This window comes from Aotus nancymaae, unplaced genomic scaffold (assembly GCF_030222135.1).
Source record: "Aotus nancymaae isolate 86718 unplaced genomic scaffold, 86718_ANA_hifiasm-v0.15.2.pri h1tg000002l, whole genome shotgun sequence".
In the NCBI taxonomy this organism is placed as follows: Eukaryota; Metazoa; Chordata; class Mammalia; order Primates; family Aotidae; genus Aotus; species Aotus nancymaae.
This window is the reverse complement of record NW_026988413.1, coordinates 44,418,037-44,437,347: the sequence shown is the minus strand read 5'-3', so window position 1 is coordinate 44,437,347 and position 19,311 is coordinate 44,418,037. Positions and strand designations below refer to the sequence as shown.

Below are 19,311 nucleotides of genomic sequence, written 5' to 3'. Positions count from 1 at the left end.
TTTTTAAGACCCTGATAGCTCTCTTCTTGTATTCAGAAACATCCACAAAAGCATAATTTATGAAGCTCCTTGAATGAATTCTGAAATATGCCATAGTTCCAGCAACAAATAAAAGTCCTACTTCTCTGCCTGAACCTTGGATAAATTACAACATCACTTAGGTGAAGTCACCACAAATCTTTTGGCATGGCCCCTATTCCTTCCAGACTGGAAAGGAGCCTGCTGCTTTTTCAAAAATATGTCCTGCATCTCTCGTTTGTTATACTGCTCCCGAAGCAAGATTCGCCAGAACCTTCTTTGGTTACAATGTACATTGGCAGTGCTAAGATACCCTCAGGGACACAGGGAATATCAGAGGATTCCTGGACTTGGGTAGTGGGGAGAGACAGATGGGGCTTGAGAAAGTGGTAATGAGTGCAAAAGAAATGAAACAGAAACATTAAGAAATGATAACCTTATGGATAGCAATGCCCATGTGGGCAAACCCTGTAACAGTTCTATGTTTTTGGTTGTTTAAATCTAGAAAATGAGGCTGGGTGCAGTGGCTTATGCCTGTAATCGCAACACTTTAGGAGGCTGAGACGGGTGGATCACCTGAGATCAGGAGTTCAAGACCAGCCTGGCCAAGATGGTAAAACCCCATCTCTACTAATTTTACAAAAAAAATTAGCTGGACATGATGGCACATGCCTGTAATCCCAGCTTCTCAGGAGGCTGAGACAGGAGAATTGCTTGAACCTGGGAGGCAGAGGTTGCAGAGAGCTGAGATCGTGCCACTGCACTCTGGCCTGGGTGACAGAGTGAGACTCTGTCTCCAAAAAAAAATCTATAAAATGAGGCAATTACTTCATGTTACATCTAAGTTTTTTTCCAGCCAACATTATTTGATTCTCATCTGAATACTGTCTGAGAGAGTACAGTGATGCAGATACACACAAATCAGACATGATCTCAGCTGACCAAAGGCTTTCCTAGTGGCTTCACATGCCACAAAAAGTCCTAGCAGGTTTCCCTGATCTGTGTGAGAGCTGGATCAGCTCCTGCAGATACCAGAATGGTTAGGGTTGCCTAAGATCACCAGAAGCAGTTTAGTTTTTAAGGTTGTGCCTCCCCTTTCTGGCTAATCTTTCTAGAATGGGACAAACTGATTTTTACACAAGTAATCAATTTAAGATCAGCCCACATCTTCATGACAGCTCAGTCAGCAGGCTACTCCAGCACAACAGAGACAGGTAGCCAATGCCACCAAACACTTACTGGAACAATGCCGAAACTCGAAGCGGATGTGTGCGCCCCGGAATTTGTCCACGGGAATGGGAAGTTTCAGCAGTTCAGACCACCTGGGACTGTTGTTATGATAAAGCACAAAGGAGTGGTACTCACTGGCTGGTGGCTCCCCAGAGCCAAAGGAGATAAAATCCTAACAAAGGAAACACACAGGTTAAAGACAGCTTCATTTAAAGGTCCTTTGAAAAAGGCAGAGCAATCACTTTGCTCTATCTGCCTGCCTCCCAAATAGCACTTCCTATGAAATTATCTCGCTGGTCCTTTGCCGTGTCTTTCTGTACTTGCTGCTGCTTAGCGAGGTGTATCTATTTAATTCTGATGTTGGTCTCCAAGGATTTACTGTGCCAAGGGTAGACCGGGATGACATGTGGGAGATGGATGATTGCATGCCCACTTGGAGATCAACTACATGGCAAAGTTCCCAACGTGCTGTACCCAAAAGCCTGTTTTGTGCCTCAGTGGGTAACTCACTAAGTCCTAGGGCTTAACTTCTTATTTAAATGGGCAACTGTATTTCTCTATGAAGAAGCGGCTCATGAAAAATACTTCTTCCATAAAATTACCTGCTATTCTCACCCCAATCAGTAAGTAGTACCCTAGTCTTCATGCCTATTTTGATCAGAAAGAAAATACATAGGATTAAATAATGAAATGGCTTTAAAAATATGCTGCATTTATCTCAGCACTTTGGGAAGCCAAGGTGGGTGGATCACTTGAGACCAGGAGTTTAAGACCAGCCTGGCCAACATGGTGAAACCTCATCTCTACTAAAAATACAAAAATTAGCCAGGCATGGTGGTGCACACCTGTAAAACCAGTTACTTGAAGGGCTGAGGCACAAGAATCGCTTGAACCCAGAAGCAAAGGTTGCAGTGAGCCAAGGTCTTACCACTACACTCCAGTCTGGCGACAGAGTAACTCTATCACACACACAAAAAAGTTGCATTTAAGTAATAGCTGCTGTAAGAAAATTATTGACACAATTAATTAAGCAAACTGTAAAAGTTCTTTGGTTTTTTTTTTTTCTGGCTTGTCTTCAGCATGAAGGCTTTGTGTTTTCCTGCTCTCTTTTCTGAAAGGGATATTAGTGAATTTAAAAGAAAAAAGAAAAGAAAACTACACGGGGTGAAGGAGAAAAATAAGACAGAAAATAATGCAAATCAGAAATAAACTGATCACTAATCAGAAAATAACTGATCACATTAAAGGTGAAGTAAAGCAATGATATAGATTTGTTTGACCCGGAAATATCAAGTATTAACATACCTTTAGGGTCTGGCCACTACTGTCTACAATGAACATCGTAACTTCCACATTTCTGGCCACGCTCTTCCCTCCTTTCTCAAATTCTCCCCTTTCTATAGTGATATATAAATCATTCCTCATTTCACCTATTAGGAAAGGAAAATTAAAACCATGTTATATATATTAGGAAATGTAATAAATTGCTGTATCAAGAAAAACCTTAGTTTATACAATATACTATTATACATATATATAAAAATACAAATATATTTACATTTTTATAAAAGTGTCCTCACCTTCACTGACAACATCTGAGAATAAAGCCAGCCTCTGCTAGTATGAATTAGCAGTACTGTAATTGTACATCTAGGAGGCGAATACTGGGACTGAGTAGGAAGGTATTGTCAAGTCTCACCATTTTTCAATGTTTCCCTCTTTTTATTTATGAGATGTGATTATAAAATGACAGCCTAGCATGGGTGGCTCAGAGAAACCAGTCTGATTACTTTATAGTCATAGCAATTTAGGGTAGAAGAAACACCTAAATGCAGTAAAATAATAGGACTATAAAGAGTACAATTACAATTTAAATCTTTTCCAAAATTCATGGACAAAATGATCTCACTGCTGGAAGAATTCAGATTAGCATTTTATGAACACAGATGTAGAATAATTCAGTCACACAGACAAACTCAGCTTAATATTTCATATCATCAAGCTATAAAGCAAATGAGAAAAACCCTATATTCAAATGGACACATCCTAAGTACATATACACTGTCTATTTTTTCTCTACTCCTGATTTATAAAACTTGAGTTTTAAAAAATCTTACCCCTTTCTTATTATGGCAAGAAAAAAGAGAGAAATTTGGCGTCAACTAGCAAACTTAGGCAAATATGCTAATAGCATGCTTTTACCTCTCTTATAAGAATTAAATTAGGGGGAAATAATGAATGCATGGAGAGGTGAGAAATAAGTCAACAAAGCACAACTAGAAAGTTTTTAAAGGTAAATGGTGAGATGACAAGGTCGAATTTACTTTTACTTAACGTAGGTTTCAAACACTTGAAAAATCAAAAGTAATACTCAGTTTTCTAATAATAAAATCTCCCCATAAGAAAGCAAATCACTAGAAAGAAAAATAACCATACAACTATGTCTATAATCGGGAGTTTTATAAAACTTCTTGATCAAAGTGTGCACTAGAAAGTACCCTAGTTCCTCAATAGCACAGACCATGGGTAAATATCAGTGTGCCTAACTGTCTTCCTCCATAAAGACCAACTTTTCATGATGGCATCATTTGCAAATGACCTGGGCTGACAAAAACACAGATGGGCCATAAAGTAGAAAAACTGAGCAAGTTCTAAAAAGAATTACATCTTAGTTGCCCTATACAAAGAGTTTATAAAACATATATTAGTGAAAACAATATACAGGTCTCTGGCTTATGAATTTCTAGTGCTCTTATTCAGCTCATATAAACCAACTTGGGAAAACCAACTTGGAAAGGCAGTGAACATACAGTCCAGGAGCAAAGCAACATATTTCAACACTTTAAAAATTATATTTGTATGCTTTTAAAGTTTTCTGTTTTAACTATTTCCTTTTTTATTAATTTTTAGAGAACAGCCCAGTACATTTTATGTTTAGTAGACTTTCTGTAACCCATTTCACTTTATTACTATATATATTTTTTACTACCACCTTTAGTGTTATTTATTTTAACAATTCTGTTATAGAATCAACAGCAAACCCCCAAAACTTGTCCTCTCAATCAACCGACTTCAAGAAACAAAAAATAGGTCTGGTACACACAACGGTCTGCACATGCTGGTTTAACAAAGGTTTGGGAGGAAATACTTGACAATAGTGTTTCCACTAACAGATCTGGCAGGTGAAGAAACAACACTAAAATCAAGATACTTTAGAGCAAAATATATTGCCTAAGTCAGCAGAATTCTTTGCTTCTTGGAGTAAGTGACACATAATAAGTAGCTCTGCTTACAAATAGACTATAAAACATACATTTGGGCCGGGCGCGGTGGCTCACACCTGTAATCCCAGCACTTTGGGAGGCCGAGGCGGGTGGATCACGAGGTCAAGAGATCGAGACCATCCTGATCAACATGGTGAAACCCTGTCTCTACTAAAAATACAAAAAATTAGCTGGGCATAGTGGCACGTGCCTGTAATTCCGGCTACTCAGGAGGCTGAGGCAGGAGAATTGCCTGAACCCAGGAGGCGGAGGTTGCGGTGAGCCGAGATCGCGCCATTGCACTCCAGCCTGGGTAACAAGAGCAAAACTCTGTCTCAAAAACAAAACAAAACAAAAAAAAACATACATTTGAGTAATGGGAAGTATAGCTACATGGGTTTTTACCTTAGGAATTTCTCATAATGAGTAATTAGCTTGTCCAAACCACACACGGATTAACCATCCTGCAAAATGAAGAGGAAGTGTTTCTTGGGAGGGTGCTTTCCAGTTATCTCTTGAAAAGACATGGCCCCTCAGACTCCAGCCAAGGCAAGAGGTGATAAGGGAGGTTTCCAAGGTAACCTGTTTCCCTGTGTTTATTAATAGATAAATAAGTAAAATATATAGCATGCTGAGTGATAATAGGTGCTGCGGATAAAAGTGAGGAGGATAGAGAGTACTGAATGGGGATGGAGGGAGGGTTAAAATTTTCAACAGGGTAATAAGAGAAAGCCTCATGAGAAGATGAGCACCCTGAGTAGGCGGTGGTGTGTTTGACAAAGGATAAGGTTACAAAGGGCGTTAGCTTCCCAGGCCAATCCCCAAGGCCTGTTTAGCTCATAACGTAGCTAGATTCTCCTATCTCTCACTTGCAAAAAAGATTCTGAATTCAAATACACTAAAGGCTGTAGGTTCACAGGACAATCAGAATAAGGAGATACAAGTTCTAGTCTTTCTCTGCTACTGCATGTGACATCAGTCTATACAGGGTATTAGAAACCTCTGGGTCTCAGGTTTTTGTTATTAAAATGGGAATAGGGTAAAGGTGGGGACAGGAGAGACAACACTACTTTGTTATATTAGGCCATTTCTGTGACTTACAAAAGAACCTCCTGAATATAACACATTCACAAATTCAAACCCCTTATACAAATGCTTTAATTTTCTATTCTTTAACTGCCATTATCCCTGTAACCCCCGTTATCTTTTGCAAATCTTTTAGACTAAAACCAGATTTCTTTGAAAAGAGAAAACACGACAAGAAGAACATTTCTTCTGGATGACATTCTCCATGTGCCTCTCCCCAGGAATTTTACAGCTTGCTATGTTCCAATATTGTAAGGTGCCACATTTTGCCAAAATATGCAGAAGGATCAAGTTGAAACAAGTGCTAATTAAAATCAGTACACTTGAGGTTGACTCTGGAGAAAACTCATGAGTCCAAATGGTGTTAAGAAAGCATCTTGGGTAATTAAGAGAGAAACCATCAAGTGGGTATGAAATGGAGTCACAGCACCCATGTGAAAAGCTATTTCCCTGACAATGTTTATTAACACCTTGTACCTCTCAAATTTATTACTCTGAAAATTTGATGTGCACCACACTTTATTCTCTGCAGGTCTGCTGGCTACGAAAACTTTACATATATGAAGGCCTTTCAGAACACCACAAGATAAAGATAAGGCCACATAAGTGGGAACAAATTTAAGACTTCAGTGACTGCAGTCAAATGGGTCCATTAAGAGCTTGACCTGGACAGGCGAGGGTTTCAATCAGTAGCTGAAAACTGTGATCCTTGTTTCTGTCTTATGAATGCCTTGGATAAAGGCATAGAGTGCATGATCACCATAGCATGTAAACTGCAGACACAGTTCCAGTGGCTTTATGTATACTTTATTTATCATCTATCTATCCATCCATCCATCCTATTAGTTATGAGTTATGGAACCAAATGAAACTTCCTGTCCATTAGTTAACAAACAAAAAAAAAAGAAAATGTGTAAATGACTTGGGTTTTTTGTGAACTTAGATTATTGTTGATGATGCTGTTGATGATGCTGTTAATGATGCTGCCAGGAGCAGCAGTCCTAGTAGCAACAGCAGCAGCAGTACACTTTATTGAGCACCTACTACTTTGCAAAATGCTAGAAGGAGAACATCATTAAATCATCACATCAACTTTTTAAAAAAGGCACTAACATTTCCATTTTGCAGATGAGGAAACTAAAATGTAGGGATGAAGAAAGGTGCCCAAGGTATTATCAGTGACCCCTCTTTACCTATGAGAACCTGTAATTCCATGCAGTGAGAATGGCCTTCAAATAAGCTACTGCAATTCAGCCTTTGTTTGGAGAAGTGACTTGGGCAAGGAAGGTAGTAGTCCTATGCTGCTTTGAGTTTGTCAGACCAGTTTTGAAATAGTGATTACAGTTCGAGGGACCATCTTTACGAGACAGAGACAGACACAAATGGTATCATCCAGACCATAAACAATATTAAGAAACGACTTGGGACCCATCACAAGAAGGAAGAGGTAGATGATAGAATTAACTGAATTTTAAAATGCTGAAGTTCCAAGCAGAAAGGTAAACTGGTTCAACATAAGTCATTTTGAGAGATGATGTGATGTGTTCTTGATCAATATAAATATTCAGGTATGAGCCCGAAAACCACCTCTAGGAACCATGAAGAGGAATGCATGTACTAGACACATGGCTGGGCTGCGTAGTCCCTCATGTGTGTGACAGACAGATTTATATCCCCTCCCCAAGGATGCCTAGGTCCCAATCTCTGGAACCTTTGAATATGTTACCTTGTAGATATGATTAAATTAATGATCTTGAGATAGGAGATTTTCTTGGATTATCAGGGTGGGTCCAATATAATCACAAGTGTCCTTAAAAAAGGAAAGGGGGCCGGGCACGGTGGCTCAAGCCTGTAATCCCAGCACTTTGGGAGGCCGAGGTGGGTGGATCACGAGGTCAAGAGATCGAGACCATCCTGGTCAACATGGTGAAACCCCGTCTCTACTAAAAATACAAAAAATTAGCTGGGCATGGTGGCGCGTGCCTGTAATCCCAGCTACTCAAGAGGCTGAGGCAGGAGAATTGCCTGAACCCAGGAGGCGGAGGTTGCGGTGAGCCGAGATCGCGCCATTGCACTCCAGCCTGGGTAACAAGAGCGAAACTCCGTCTCAAAAAAAAAAAAAAAGAAAAGGGGAAGGATCGGAATTAAAGAAAGGAACACAGAGGCTGGAGGCTGGAATGACTTGGTTCATGAGCCAAGGGTTGCAGGCAGCTTTCACAAAGTGGAAAAGGCAAGGAAACAGATTCTCCCCTAAAAGCATCAGAAGAAATGCAGCCCTGATAACATCTTGATTTTAGTTCAGTGAGACAAGCTCATCCTCTGACTTCCAGAACTGTAGTATGATAAATGTATGTTGTTTGGAGCCACCTTGTTATAGCACCTATAGGAAACTAATACAGTGTGTCTTCCATACCCAAGCTGCTGTCACTTCATGACACCTTCAAGGAGGGGGAAGGAATGGGAGCAGGACTCACAAGTAACTGGAGACTGAAGCAGAGCACAGACAGGGAAAATGTATGGATAGGTTGAAAAATTAACTAATATTATATTTTCAATTTCTCACACAAGATACACTTGAGTAAAACCCAACAGGTTTTCTCTATTTTCTGTCATTCTCATTTTTGTTTTTAAAAGAGTACTATGAGATATTGGGCTCTTTTGGGAGGTAGCTTTTTATGTTTTGCTGTGACAGTTAAGCAAGCAATGGCACATGATACAACACCCACAATGGGCTCTCCAGACAGGTTAGCAGAGGCAAGAGCAGGGATAAACTGCGGTTCCCTGTTGCTATCCCACTCTGGGACAATGCATGGAGATCTGGCAGCCCGCTGGGGCAAGTCCTATACTCTTAGGGCGATGAGGACTGTAAGCTTCATAATTTGGGAGGTACCAGCCCCTCCTTCTGTCTGATCTAGGGCTGGGATACAACTTCAGGGTGACACATTAGAATCTCAGCTTCCATCTCTGTTCAGTCATTGTGGCATTCATTGGATGAAAGACCACTGTCTCCTTGCACATCAGGGTTGAGGTCTAAGCTAAGTGGTGTGGAGGTACAGTGACTAGGGCTGGAGGGTGGTAAGCTTTGGTTACATTTAGGATATATACAGATATATATATATGGATATATATATATGTACATATGTATATTTTGATATAGAGTCTCACTCTGTCTCCCAGACCGGAATGCAGTGGCATGATCTTGGCTCACTGCAGCCTCAACCTGCTGAGCTCAAGCAATTCTCCCGCCTCAGCCTCCTGAGTAGCTGGACTGCAGGCATATGCCACCAAGCTTGGCTAATTTTTGGAATTTTTGGAGAGACAGGGTTTTGCCATGTTGCCCAGGCTGGTCTTGAACAACTGAGGTCAAGCAATCCACCCTCCTCGGCCTCCCAAAGTGCTGGGATTACAGGCGTGCACCACCATGGCCAGCCAGATTTAGAATATATTTTTGAGGAACATCAAATCTTACTAGCACACATCTACTTTCTCCAAAAGAAGGCTTACTCCTGTTTCAATTCCATCTGTTGATGTGTATTTCTGTATCAGTACATAGTAAAGAATAATATTTACATTTAAAACAATAAAATTGCTTACTTCTTTTATTTATTTATTTGTGTGTTTTTATTTTACTTTACATTCTGGGATAGATGTGCAGAACGTGCAGGTTTGATACATAGGTATACACGTGCCATGGTGGCTTGCTGCACCTATGAACCCGTCATCTAGGTTTTAAGCCCTGCATGCATTAGGTATTTGTCCTAATGCTCTCCCTCCCCTTTCCTCCCACCCCCAACAGGCCCAGGTGTGTGATGCTCCCCTTCCTGTACCCATGTGTTCTCACTGTTCAACTCCCATTTAGGAGTGAGAATATGTGGTGTTCGGTTTTCTGTTCCTGTGTTAGTTTGCTGAGAATGATAGATTCCAACTTCATCCATGTCCCCGCAAAGAACATGAACTCATTCTTTTTTATGGCTGCAGAATATTCCATGGTGTATATGTGCCACATTTTCTTTATCCAGCCTATCATTGATGGGCATTTAGGTTGGTTCTAAGTCTTTGCTATTGTGAACAGTGCCACAGTAAACATACATGTCCATGTGTCTTTACACTCCCACCAACAGTGTAAAAGTGCTCCTATTTCTCCATAGCCTCACCAGCATCTGTTGTTTCCTGACTTATTAATAATCACTATTCTAAATGGTGTGAGATGGTATCTCATTGTGGTTTTGATTTGCATTTCTCTAATGAACAGTGACGATGAGCTTTTCTTTGTATGTTTGTTGGCTGCATAAATGTCTTCCTTTGAAAAGTGTCCGTTCATATCCTTCAAAATTGCTTACTTTCTTAAACATGAGACAAACATCTCTATAACATTCTTCTTACTCCAGTCTGTAAATCATTATTTAGTCAACTTTGACCAAATAGAAATTTGACTTATTTGAACTATGGCCTAAGGACCAAAGACAAAGGAGGATTCATTTGAATGCTTATAAAATAAACTGAAATAAATCTTGAGATTACTATTAAAACTGGCCCCTAAATCTCAACCCTATCACTCCAATATTTTCACTTAAATCCTTTTAGGGGATGGGCATGGTGGCTCATGCCTGTAATTGCAGCACTTTGGGAAGCTGAGGCAGGAGAATTGCTTGAGTCCAGCAGTTCAAGACCAGCTTGGGCAACATAGGGAGATCTCCCATCTCCAAATAATAAAATATTAGCTGAGTGTGTTGGCACACATGCTGTGGTCCCAGTCACTTAAGAGGCTAAGGCAGGAGGATCACCTGAGCCCAGAAGCTTGGGACTACAGTGAGCTATGATGTACTTCTGCACTTCAGCCTGGGTAACAGAGGGATACTCTGTCTCAGAAAAAAAAAAAGAAACTTTTTGGGGTTAGGAGCTTCAAAGACCTATTAGAAGTGAATGTACCAAAATGCATAAATGATGGGTTCTCTAACAAAGAGTGACAGTTTAATCAATTGATATGTGGGAACAAGTCTCTAAGGAAACAGGGTACAAGCATGAAAGCTTAAGTAGCAAGATCATGATGGAGGCAAAAAAAAATTTTGCCTGGAAAGAATCACAGAGCAAAAAATGGACATTTGGGGTACAGGGAGGACAGTCAGATCTTCCATGACATTCCTGACTCATCAGCCAGCTTTGCTTCAGAATGTCTGATGGATCCTTCCCAATACTTAGCAACAGCCCAGGCTCTGCTTTGCATAGGGTCTGTTAAGATATTTAGAGCTGGGCTGTCCAGCAAGGCAACCCACTGCCACATGTGGCAATGGAGCACTTAAAATGTGACTTGCTGAAAAGAGAGATGCTGTACATGTCTGATACTCACCAGCTTTCAAAGACTGAGGTTGAAAACAGAGTGTAAAATAACTCAGCAGTAGTTTTTTATATAGATCACCTATTAAAATGATAATATTTTTGATGCTTTGGGTTAAATAACATATATGGTTAAAATTAAATTCACCTCTTTTATTCTCACTTTTTAAAAGTGGCTACCAGAAAATTTTAAATTACCTTTGTGGCTCAAATGATGTTCCTTTTGGAAAGCACTGATTTAAATAATTTGCTGCTCTCCCTCCCTTTCATAGCCCAGACCGTGGAACTCCTTCAATCAGAGTTATTTGGCTTGGAGGTGGCAGTGACAGAGCTTCGCAGAAAATGTTGTTTCTTAGTTGGAAGTCTGACACCCTAAGAAATAAAGTGCTGCATGACAGACCCTTCACCAAGGAAGAGTCCAGAGAACTTCATGACGACTCAGAAGCACATGGGCAGGTCACCTCTTCACACTAGGAAACCTGTCTGTACAATAGTGAGACAAGTGGGGAATTTCTGTGCCTGTGTTTTTCCCATTTCAAAAAGTCTGGCATTGATTGCATTCTGTGATTGAAAAGAGTTTTGTGTATCTTCTTGTCCTTGTCAGGATCACAGATAATTCACTCTGCAGAGGCAGTGACTGTGTCCATAAACTTGGTCCTGTTAGCATAAGCGTGTGCCTCACCAATTTTGACCCCTATCAGAATGCTAAAGATGCAAATTAACTCTGAAGGACACATCTAGACAACGAAAAAAAAAATATGCTTGCAGACTGTCAGTGTAACATTGGGATCAGAAATATTGTTCATATACATTTTCTCATGGAAGAATTCAGCTCAAGTTTTCATTAGAACCACTGGTGAGAATGAATTGACAAGTCTGAAAATAACAAAGGAAAACAAAACCACGACTGCATGTTTCTCAGCGTAAAAAATTCCAGTGAGTTTTAAAGTTGCTTTCAGTTGTTTAAGGAAATACATACATCTCTCCCTTTTCTTTCTAATATGGAAGATTAAAAAGCCAGAAAGAAAAGGAGAAAAGAAAGAGAAGGAAGTGCTTTTAAAAAATCCCTTTTGTACCCCCCTGCACTACAGACACATGTCTGAAAGAACAATTTTCCTGGACAGTGTAAACATGACATTACAAGGTGGTACCGGCAAGGGACAGAAGAGAGCCTTATTCCACAGAAAGTTCATGTCCATCATTAAAGCCAGACAAAAGCTGTGTGAGCACAGCAGATCTCGGACAATTAATCAGCCAGTGAAGCCTCATCTTGCTTTATATTTTTCCATTTCTCAGTGATACTGCCCAGAGACCAAGCTGACGAATTCTTCTAGCAGCTGGCTGCATTCTGCTCTAAACTTTTTTTTTAATATTAGATTTGCCCATCGATTTACTTCCCAGTGGGATGAATTTTTTTATTTGTTGAAGAGGAAATACCAGTTATTTATAGCAACTAGAGGAAATAATGAATGGTTGCAAGAGCCAAAGAATAGCATGCCACCAAATAAACAGTTCTATAAACAGTCATTTTTGACAATAGTACCATGAGATGCTCAGGCCGACTGGGTCCCTAAGTTAGGTCAGGTCATCTCAGGAAAACTTAAAGGATTCATAACTAAAAAACTCATTTCTTGATTTGTAAAACAAGAATAGGACATGTCAAAAAATTTTTAAATGTAAGCCACAATAACCTGTGTAGCTTAGTCCTATTCTGAGGTAAGATTAGGAGGCATAAAGAGAAGACAGGAGGAGGGAGGAAGCGGAATTGGGGGAGGAGAAAGAGGAGGAGAAAAGAGGATGGGGAGGGAGAAAAGAAGATAAGAAAGAAGAAAAAGAAAGAAAGATTAAGTTCAAGACAGGAAAAGAGAAAGAAAATAAGAGGTCCAGACACACACAAAGAAATAGGCACAAACGGAACCAAGGCTTGTTGAAGAAAACCCCACCTGGTCATAGCCCTCTGTTCCTAGGGATGGTGTGAAATTTCAAGAACTCTAGCAACTTTGATTCATTACTAAATGACAATTAGACTTTTTTTTTTTTGTAGCTTTTAAACTTCTAAAGTTTTTAGAAGGCTATTCTCTCATAAAATTGTGACTTTCACAGAATTTTTAGAAATTAAAATTTTTAGAGCATAAAAATTTCCTTTTTTTTAAAAAAAAAGATGGAGTTTCACTCTTGGTGTCCAGGCTGAAGTGCCGTAATCTTGGCTCACTGCAAACTCCACCTCCCAGGTTCAAGCGATTCTCCCACCTCAGCCTCCAGAGTAGCTGGGATTACAGTTGTGCACCACATACCTGGCTAATTTTTTGTATTTTTAGTAGAGACGGAGTTTCACCATGTTGGCCAGGCTGGTCTTGAACTCCTGACCTCAGGTGATCCACCTGCCTTGGCCTCCCAAAGTACTCAGATTACAAACATGAGCCATTGCACCAGGCCAGAAATTTCCTCTTAACATTGGAGGTAGATGGCGCTGTGGCTCCAGCCGATCATCCCAGCATTTTGGGAGGCTAAAGCAGGAGGACAGCTTGAACCCAGGGATTCAAGACCAGCCTGAGCAACACAGGGAGACCCCATCTTTCCAAAAAATATATATTTTTAAATTAGCCAGGTGTGGTGGTGTGTGCTTGTATTCCAAGCTACTCAGGAGGCTGAGGTGGGAGGATCACTTGAGCCCAGGAGTTTGAGACTGCAGTGAGCAATGATTGCACCACCGCATGCCAACTTGGACAACAGAGTGAGACCTCAACTCTAAAAATAAAAACACAAATAAACAAAGAAACAAAAGAAACATCAGAGGTACAGCCATGTTGACTATGACTGCATAGTTTTTCACTCTTAAAGCAGGTACTTGCTATTAGTGCAGTGGAGAACAAAAAGACTTGGGGGATGTGGGCCTAGAATCATTAGCATTGAAGACCCTGCTCAGGTGTTACCTCTCCAGGAAATCTCAGCAAGACACCTTCAACAAGATTCTATACCTCCTCTGTGCTCTCCATGCCCCCTTCTCTAACCCCTTTCAGATTACAGCCTGTCTCTGCCTGTGGACTGTAATCACCCTCAAGGCATGAACAAGTCTTACTCTCACCATCTGCACTGCTAACACCTTGCTGGATCATGCCATGATCACCACTCACCTGGATTAGCTTAAAAAGCCTCCAAACTGGTCTCCCTGTTTCTCTGCTGCCCTTCCACATTCCCTCCAGGTATAATCTACACAGCAACCACAGTGATCCTGAGGCAATGGAAAGCAGTGTCACACCTCTGCTCCAAACCCTCTAGCTGCTTCCTTCCTCATTCTGAGTAAGAGCCAAAGTGTTGAGTGTGAGCTACCAGCTCCCACATGACTTCCCTCTTCGAATCTCCACTCCTATCCCCAGTACTATATTTTGACCAAGTTGGCCTCCTGTCCTTTCTCAAACAAGCCAGGCTTCTATAGCCGCAGGACCACTGCCCTTACTGTTGCTCTGCCTGGAATGCTCATATCTGCAGGGCTTTCTCATGTCTCTTAGGTCTCTACCCTATGACTTTCTCACCTAAATTTCTTACCTACCTAAAATCTCCATCTTTCCACCCACTACCACCTAAGACATCCCCTAGCCCTTTACCTACACTGGTTTTCGCCTTAGCATTCATCATTTTTGAACATACATGTTTTACTTACATATTTATTATAATTTTCCCTACTACAAAGTGCTATGAGTTTTTCTGTTGTGTTCAGTATTATATCCCCAGTATCTGGAAGAATACCTTTGAACACAGAAAGTGCTAAATATTTATTTGTAGGATGAATGAACTCATCTTTTAACTTTTAGCTCCTGACACAAAGTGTCGATTGATAATCAATGCCTGTCACTGACTAAATTAATTTTTGCTAAATATACATCCTTCCTCATCAGCAAATATATGATTGTTGCCCAATTCATAGGTTGTAGATGAACACACTCAGAAAACCCTAAATTTCCATAAGCATGTAAAGGGGTGTGGTTTTAAAAATTTATTTTATTGGAGAGATTAGGACTGACCCACTCCCAGATGCATCAGTTTCAATAAATTTGCTGTTCATTTCACAGTGTAAATCTCTTTAACCCATATCTTTTCCAATCGTGGAGAATCTTTTTTGGGATGCTAATATAGGTCTAAATCATTCACACAAATAGATCTAGAAAAGGTGTAGAAGTACACAAAATATTTACATATGGCTGCTTATTTACATATGGCTAACTAGTGTTCAATAAGCTTTAATCAAAATTTAGGATATCCTCTAAGCAACTTCACCAGCATTTTCCATCAAGGAGTAAATATTTTCTGGACGCTATCTCAGTTTTCTTTCTTCTGGTCATAATGAAACGTAGCCATGGCCCCCACAAGTTAACCACTTTAATATAATCAGAATGTAAAGATATTTTTGAGCTTCAAATCACTGACAAGAAAATTTATACAAAAGGAAACATGTAAAAATTAAACTAAAAAGGATATTTTAGAAAAAATTTTGCTCATTTACAGTAACATACCTCATTTCATTCTTCAGCATGGCCCATGAGAATGCTTCAAAGCCGGCAATTTGAAAAATTTATCAAACGTCAAAAACAGATAGTATACCCATATTTCATCATGTTGGTATGTCCCAAGACACCTACCAGGCATAATAATATTTGAAAATCCCAGCTTCCTCGTTATGGATACTCCATGAGAAAATACGGATGAATATTCTCTTCTGATTTGTTCAATGTCTCCGTGCAACAGCTGTAAGGAAACTGCTAAACCTAAAACAAATGAGAGATACCCAAGTTAAAAACAGAACAGAAATAGCATAAATAGAAACTGATGAGCTACAACAAGCCCAAATTTAGAGTTAGCGTGGTTTAAACTAAGGGTTAATATTCTGACAAAATCGACAGAATCTACATGAATCATATCTGAATAGCACTTTTCCAACTTCAACATCTGAGTTTCCCATTCATAAGGAGGTTCATAGGAAGCGGAGAAAATGAGCAGAACTCTATGAGGAAGGCTGGCTTCCAACCCCCAAATCTCTCCTCCAGCCCCAGTCTGGTGGAGCACATCCCTGTACCAACACTCATTCCAGCAACAGACGAAGGTCACCTGGCCCTAAAAAATCCTGACATCGAAACTGGAGGTTTTTTTTTTTTAAAAAAATGAAAACCACTCTATAAGACCTATGAATGGTTGCTTATAAAATATCAAAAGCATAAACATAAATCTGAAGACATATTAATTTAAGGATTTGAAGGATAGTGATAGAGATTTTCTCAAAACATAAGTAACAAAGTTGATGATAATGAAACCAGAATTATATTAATAATATATACAGTAGAAATTTATGATGACATTATTTTCTAGTGAGGAGAATTTAACAGGATACAGGACACTTTGACAAACAAAAGGGAATTTAGTCAGTAAAGTAGAGAAAATTATTATTTTTACCCCAATTATAGTGACACATTACCATAGTGGGATACACAAAAAATGCATAACACTTTTTATCATATATTATTTTCTCAATTCCCAGGCAAGAAGAAAAAGAAAACTAATGTCATATCATTGTGAATACGTCTGTATACATAGTCCAAAGATAGTGCTTCCCTTTCAGCTTTTTAATACCTTCTTCCTTTATCTTTCCTATGTTTTAGTATTTTAAGATATCCAATTTATTTCATTAATTTCTTATTTCCATGGGTTTTGGGGGAACAGGTGGTATTAGGTTACATGAGTAAGTTCTACAGCGGTGAGATTCTGGTGCACTTATCACCTGAGTAGTATACCCTGAACCCAATTTGCAGTCTTTTATCCCTCACTCCACTCCCACCCTTTCCCCCTGTGTTTTTTTTTTTCTTTTTTCTGTGTGTGAGATGGAGTCTCAGTTTGTTGCCAGGCTGGAGTGCAGTGGTGCGATCTCAGCTCACTACAACCTCTGCTTCCTGTGTTCAAGCAAGTCTCCTGCCTCAGCCTCCTAAGTTGCTGGGACTACAGGCATGTGCCACCACACCCAGTTAATCTGTATTTTTAGTAGAGATGGTTATCACCATGTTGGCTAGGATGGTCTCTATCTCCTGACCTGATCCGCCTGCCTCAACCTCCTAAAGTCCTGGAATTACAGGTGTGAGCCACCGTGCCCGGCTTCTATGTGATAAAATAAGAAGGACAAAAGTATCTCCCATCTATGTTTACTATATTAGTAATAGAAAATGAAACCACTGAAATGTGACTTAGTTTTAAAAACATTCAGTCATCATTAACCTAAAGTCGATTTAAAGATAAATTTGCTTAGTGGAGTCAAGAAGATGATAAATCTACATCATTAGATTTAGATCCTCTATCTACGTCATTACTTATCACCACCTTTCTCTCAATAATGCACAGATCACACAAGTTATAATTCCCAATAATGACTTAGAGTATTATAATGCTGTATAAGAACAAAGGTGTGAGAATGAGATCATGCTGTGATGAAAAAAAATGCAAAGCTTATTTGTCACATATCTAGAGGAAGAGCTTCCCTTTTACTCTCTTTCAATAATAGAGCAAACAAACAATAGCAATTAAAGGAGCATTTTGTTTGTTGGTTTGCTTGTTTTTCAATAGAGTGGTTAAAATATCAGGAAAATTTGTAAACAAAAAATAAAAAAAGAAGGAAAGAGAAAAGAAAAGGCTTAGGCTCAGAGAGAAACTGCAGTCTCTCCTCAGGCCCAAATCAGACCTAGATGAGGGGCAATAAGGAGAAAGAAATGAGGACAGGGATGTGACGACACGATCGTGTCCTCACACTTTCCAGTCTGTGCACTAACAGAATGTCTCCAAGAGCTGTCGTGAGAATTACATTAAGTCTGGCACATCCTGAGAACTTCAAATCTGCATCCCAGTTTAACCCAACTACCCCTTATCTCCCTCTCCAGCCCCACCCCATTCAGTTTGAGTGAGGTGACTGACGACAATAAAATGGAGAGTGTCTGTCTTTCCATGGCCATGTGAATTGAAAAAGGGGAGAATAAGCCATCTGGATGATTTGATGGAGACAACTATTAACAGTGAAGCTTTCAGACACTTTATGTGATACTACTGGAACCTTTTAAAACCTAGAGGCAGGAGAACGAAGACAAACGAACATGTGTTATGATCCATCTGTCCCAGCAGCTATTTCTTCCTGACTCACACTCTACCCCCACCTAATCACTGGTGTCTCTGTTCTCCTCCCACTTCTGTCCTTTTGCCTTCAAAATACTCACCCACATCATTGCCATCATCATTAGCATCACCAGGATCTGGTATTTGTAGAAGACCAGTTTTTGCCAGGCATAGTACGTAATAACAGTTCTTCCTTCTGGGGAAAACACTGTTCAAATCCCGATGTACTATATCAGCAATGCTTTCCAGTAGAGAATAAGGTGAATTTAACAAAATTCTTAAGATCCTGTAAGTTTTGCAAGTGAAGATCATTTTACTGGGACTTCTCAATGAATGATCTGATCAGAGACATTATGTGGTATATATAAAAGAAGAAGAGAAAAGGACTCAACAGTAATGAAAGAACAAAGAGATCATGCTATTTACAAAAGAAGCTGGAGAGAGGACAACTGACCAAGATTCTTATTTTGCCCTATAGGAGACAGCATTCATGTAACCAGCAGTGACTTTAAAAAAAAAAAACAATGCATAAGCTGAATACTATACTTTACAGAGAATAAGACAAGGAGAAAAGAAAATCATTGGGCCAGAGAGAAGGTGAATCCTGAAGAAAATTAATGAAGATAGGAAAAGGAGAAAAAAATGTTTTAGAAAAACACATAGATGGAGGGAGAGTATTAATAAACAGAAATACATCAGTGTTCTCTAGAGAGCAAGGGCCACAGAGGGGAGAGAGTGCAAAAGGACAGAGAGCACCTATTTAGGAGACAGTCAACAGAGAGGAGTCAGTCAGTGGATAAGGGAAGGGAATGGGAAAATGACAGGACAAACAGACAAAACGGTATGGGGAAAAGAAAAAGCAGGCATTTCAGAACAGGATGCATACTAAAATTTTGATAGCTATGGTAGTTTTCGACCTGAAGGTTTAGAGCAATATAGATTAAAGCCCTCAGTGTCATTATGTCCTTTGACTAGCCAAGTGATGATAATGGGGGTTGGGGGGGAGGGCAGTTATTGCCATTTGGAGATTCCCTAATTTCTCCAGAATGAAGAATTCACAGACATCAAGAATTACAAAAGTTAACTGGACACAGCGTTTGACCACAATATATCTGGCTCTGCCCAAATCATCAACTCTTTCCACAAAGAAACCACAACACATGACTAAGAAACATCAAACAGTGGGTGCACAAAGAAAAAACATGATTCTGAGAGTGAGTTCACAGGGACCAGCCCA

The 19,311-nt window shown here is 39.7% G+C and overlaps 1 protein-coding gene across 3 annotated transcripts in view; it reads right to left on the bottom strand.

The window, feature by feature from the left end:
* The window catches only part of DOCK4 (dedicator of cytokinesis 4), a 488,208-nt gene that overhangs the window by 176,068 nt on the left and 292,829 nt on the right, over positions 1–19,311 (bottom strand). For all 3 annotated transcript variants that reach the window (XM_064374405.1, XM_064374410.1, XM_064374414.1), the window contains exons 13-15: positions 15,569–15,694; positions 2,554–2,678; positions 1,258–1,420 (exon numbers count right to left, since the gene is read on the bottom strand). In XM_064374405.1, coding sequence (XP_064230475.1) covers positions 1,258–1,420; positions 2,554–2,678; positions 15,569–15,694 — 414 coding nt within the window. The remainder of the gene's footprint in view (positions 1–1,257; positions 1,421–2,553; positions 2,679–15,568; positions 15,695–19,311) is intronic.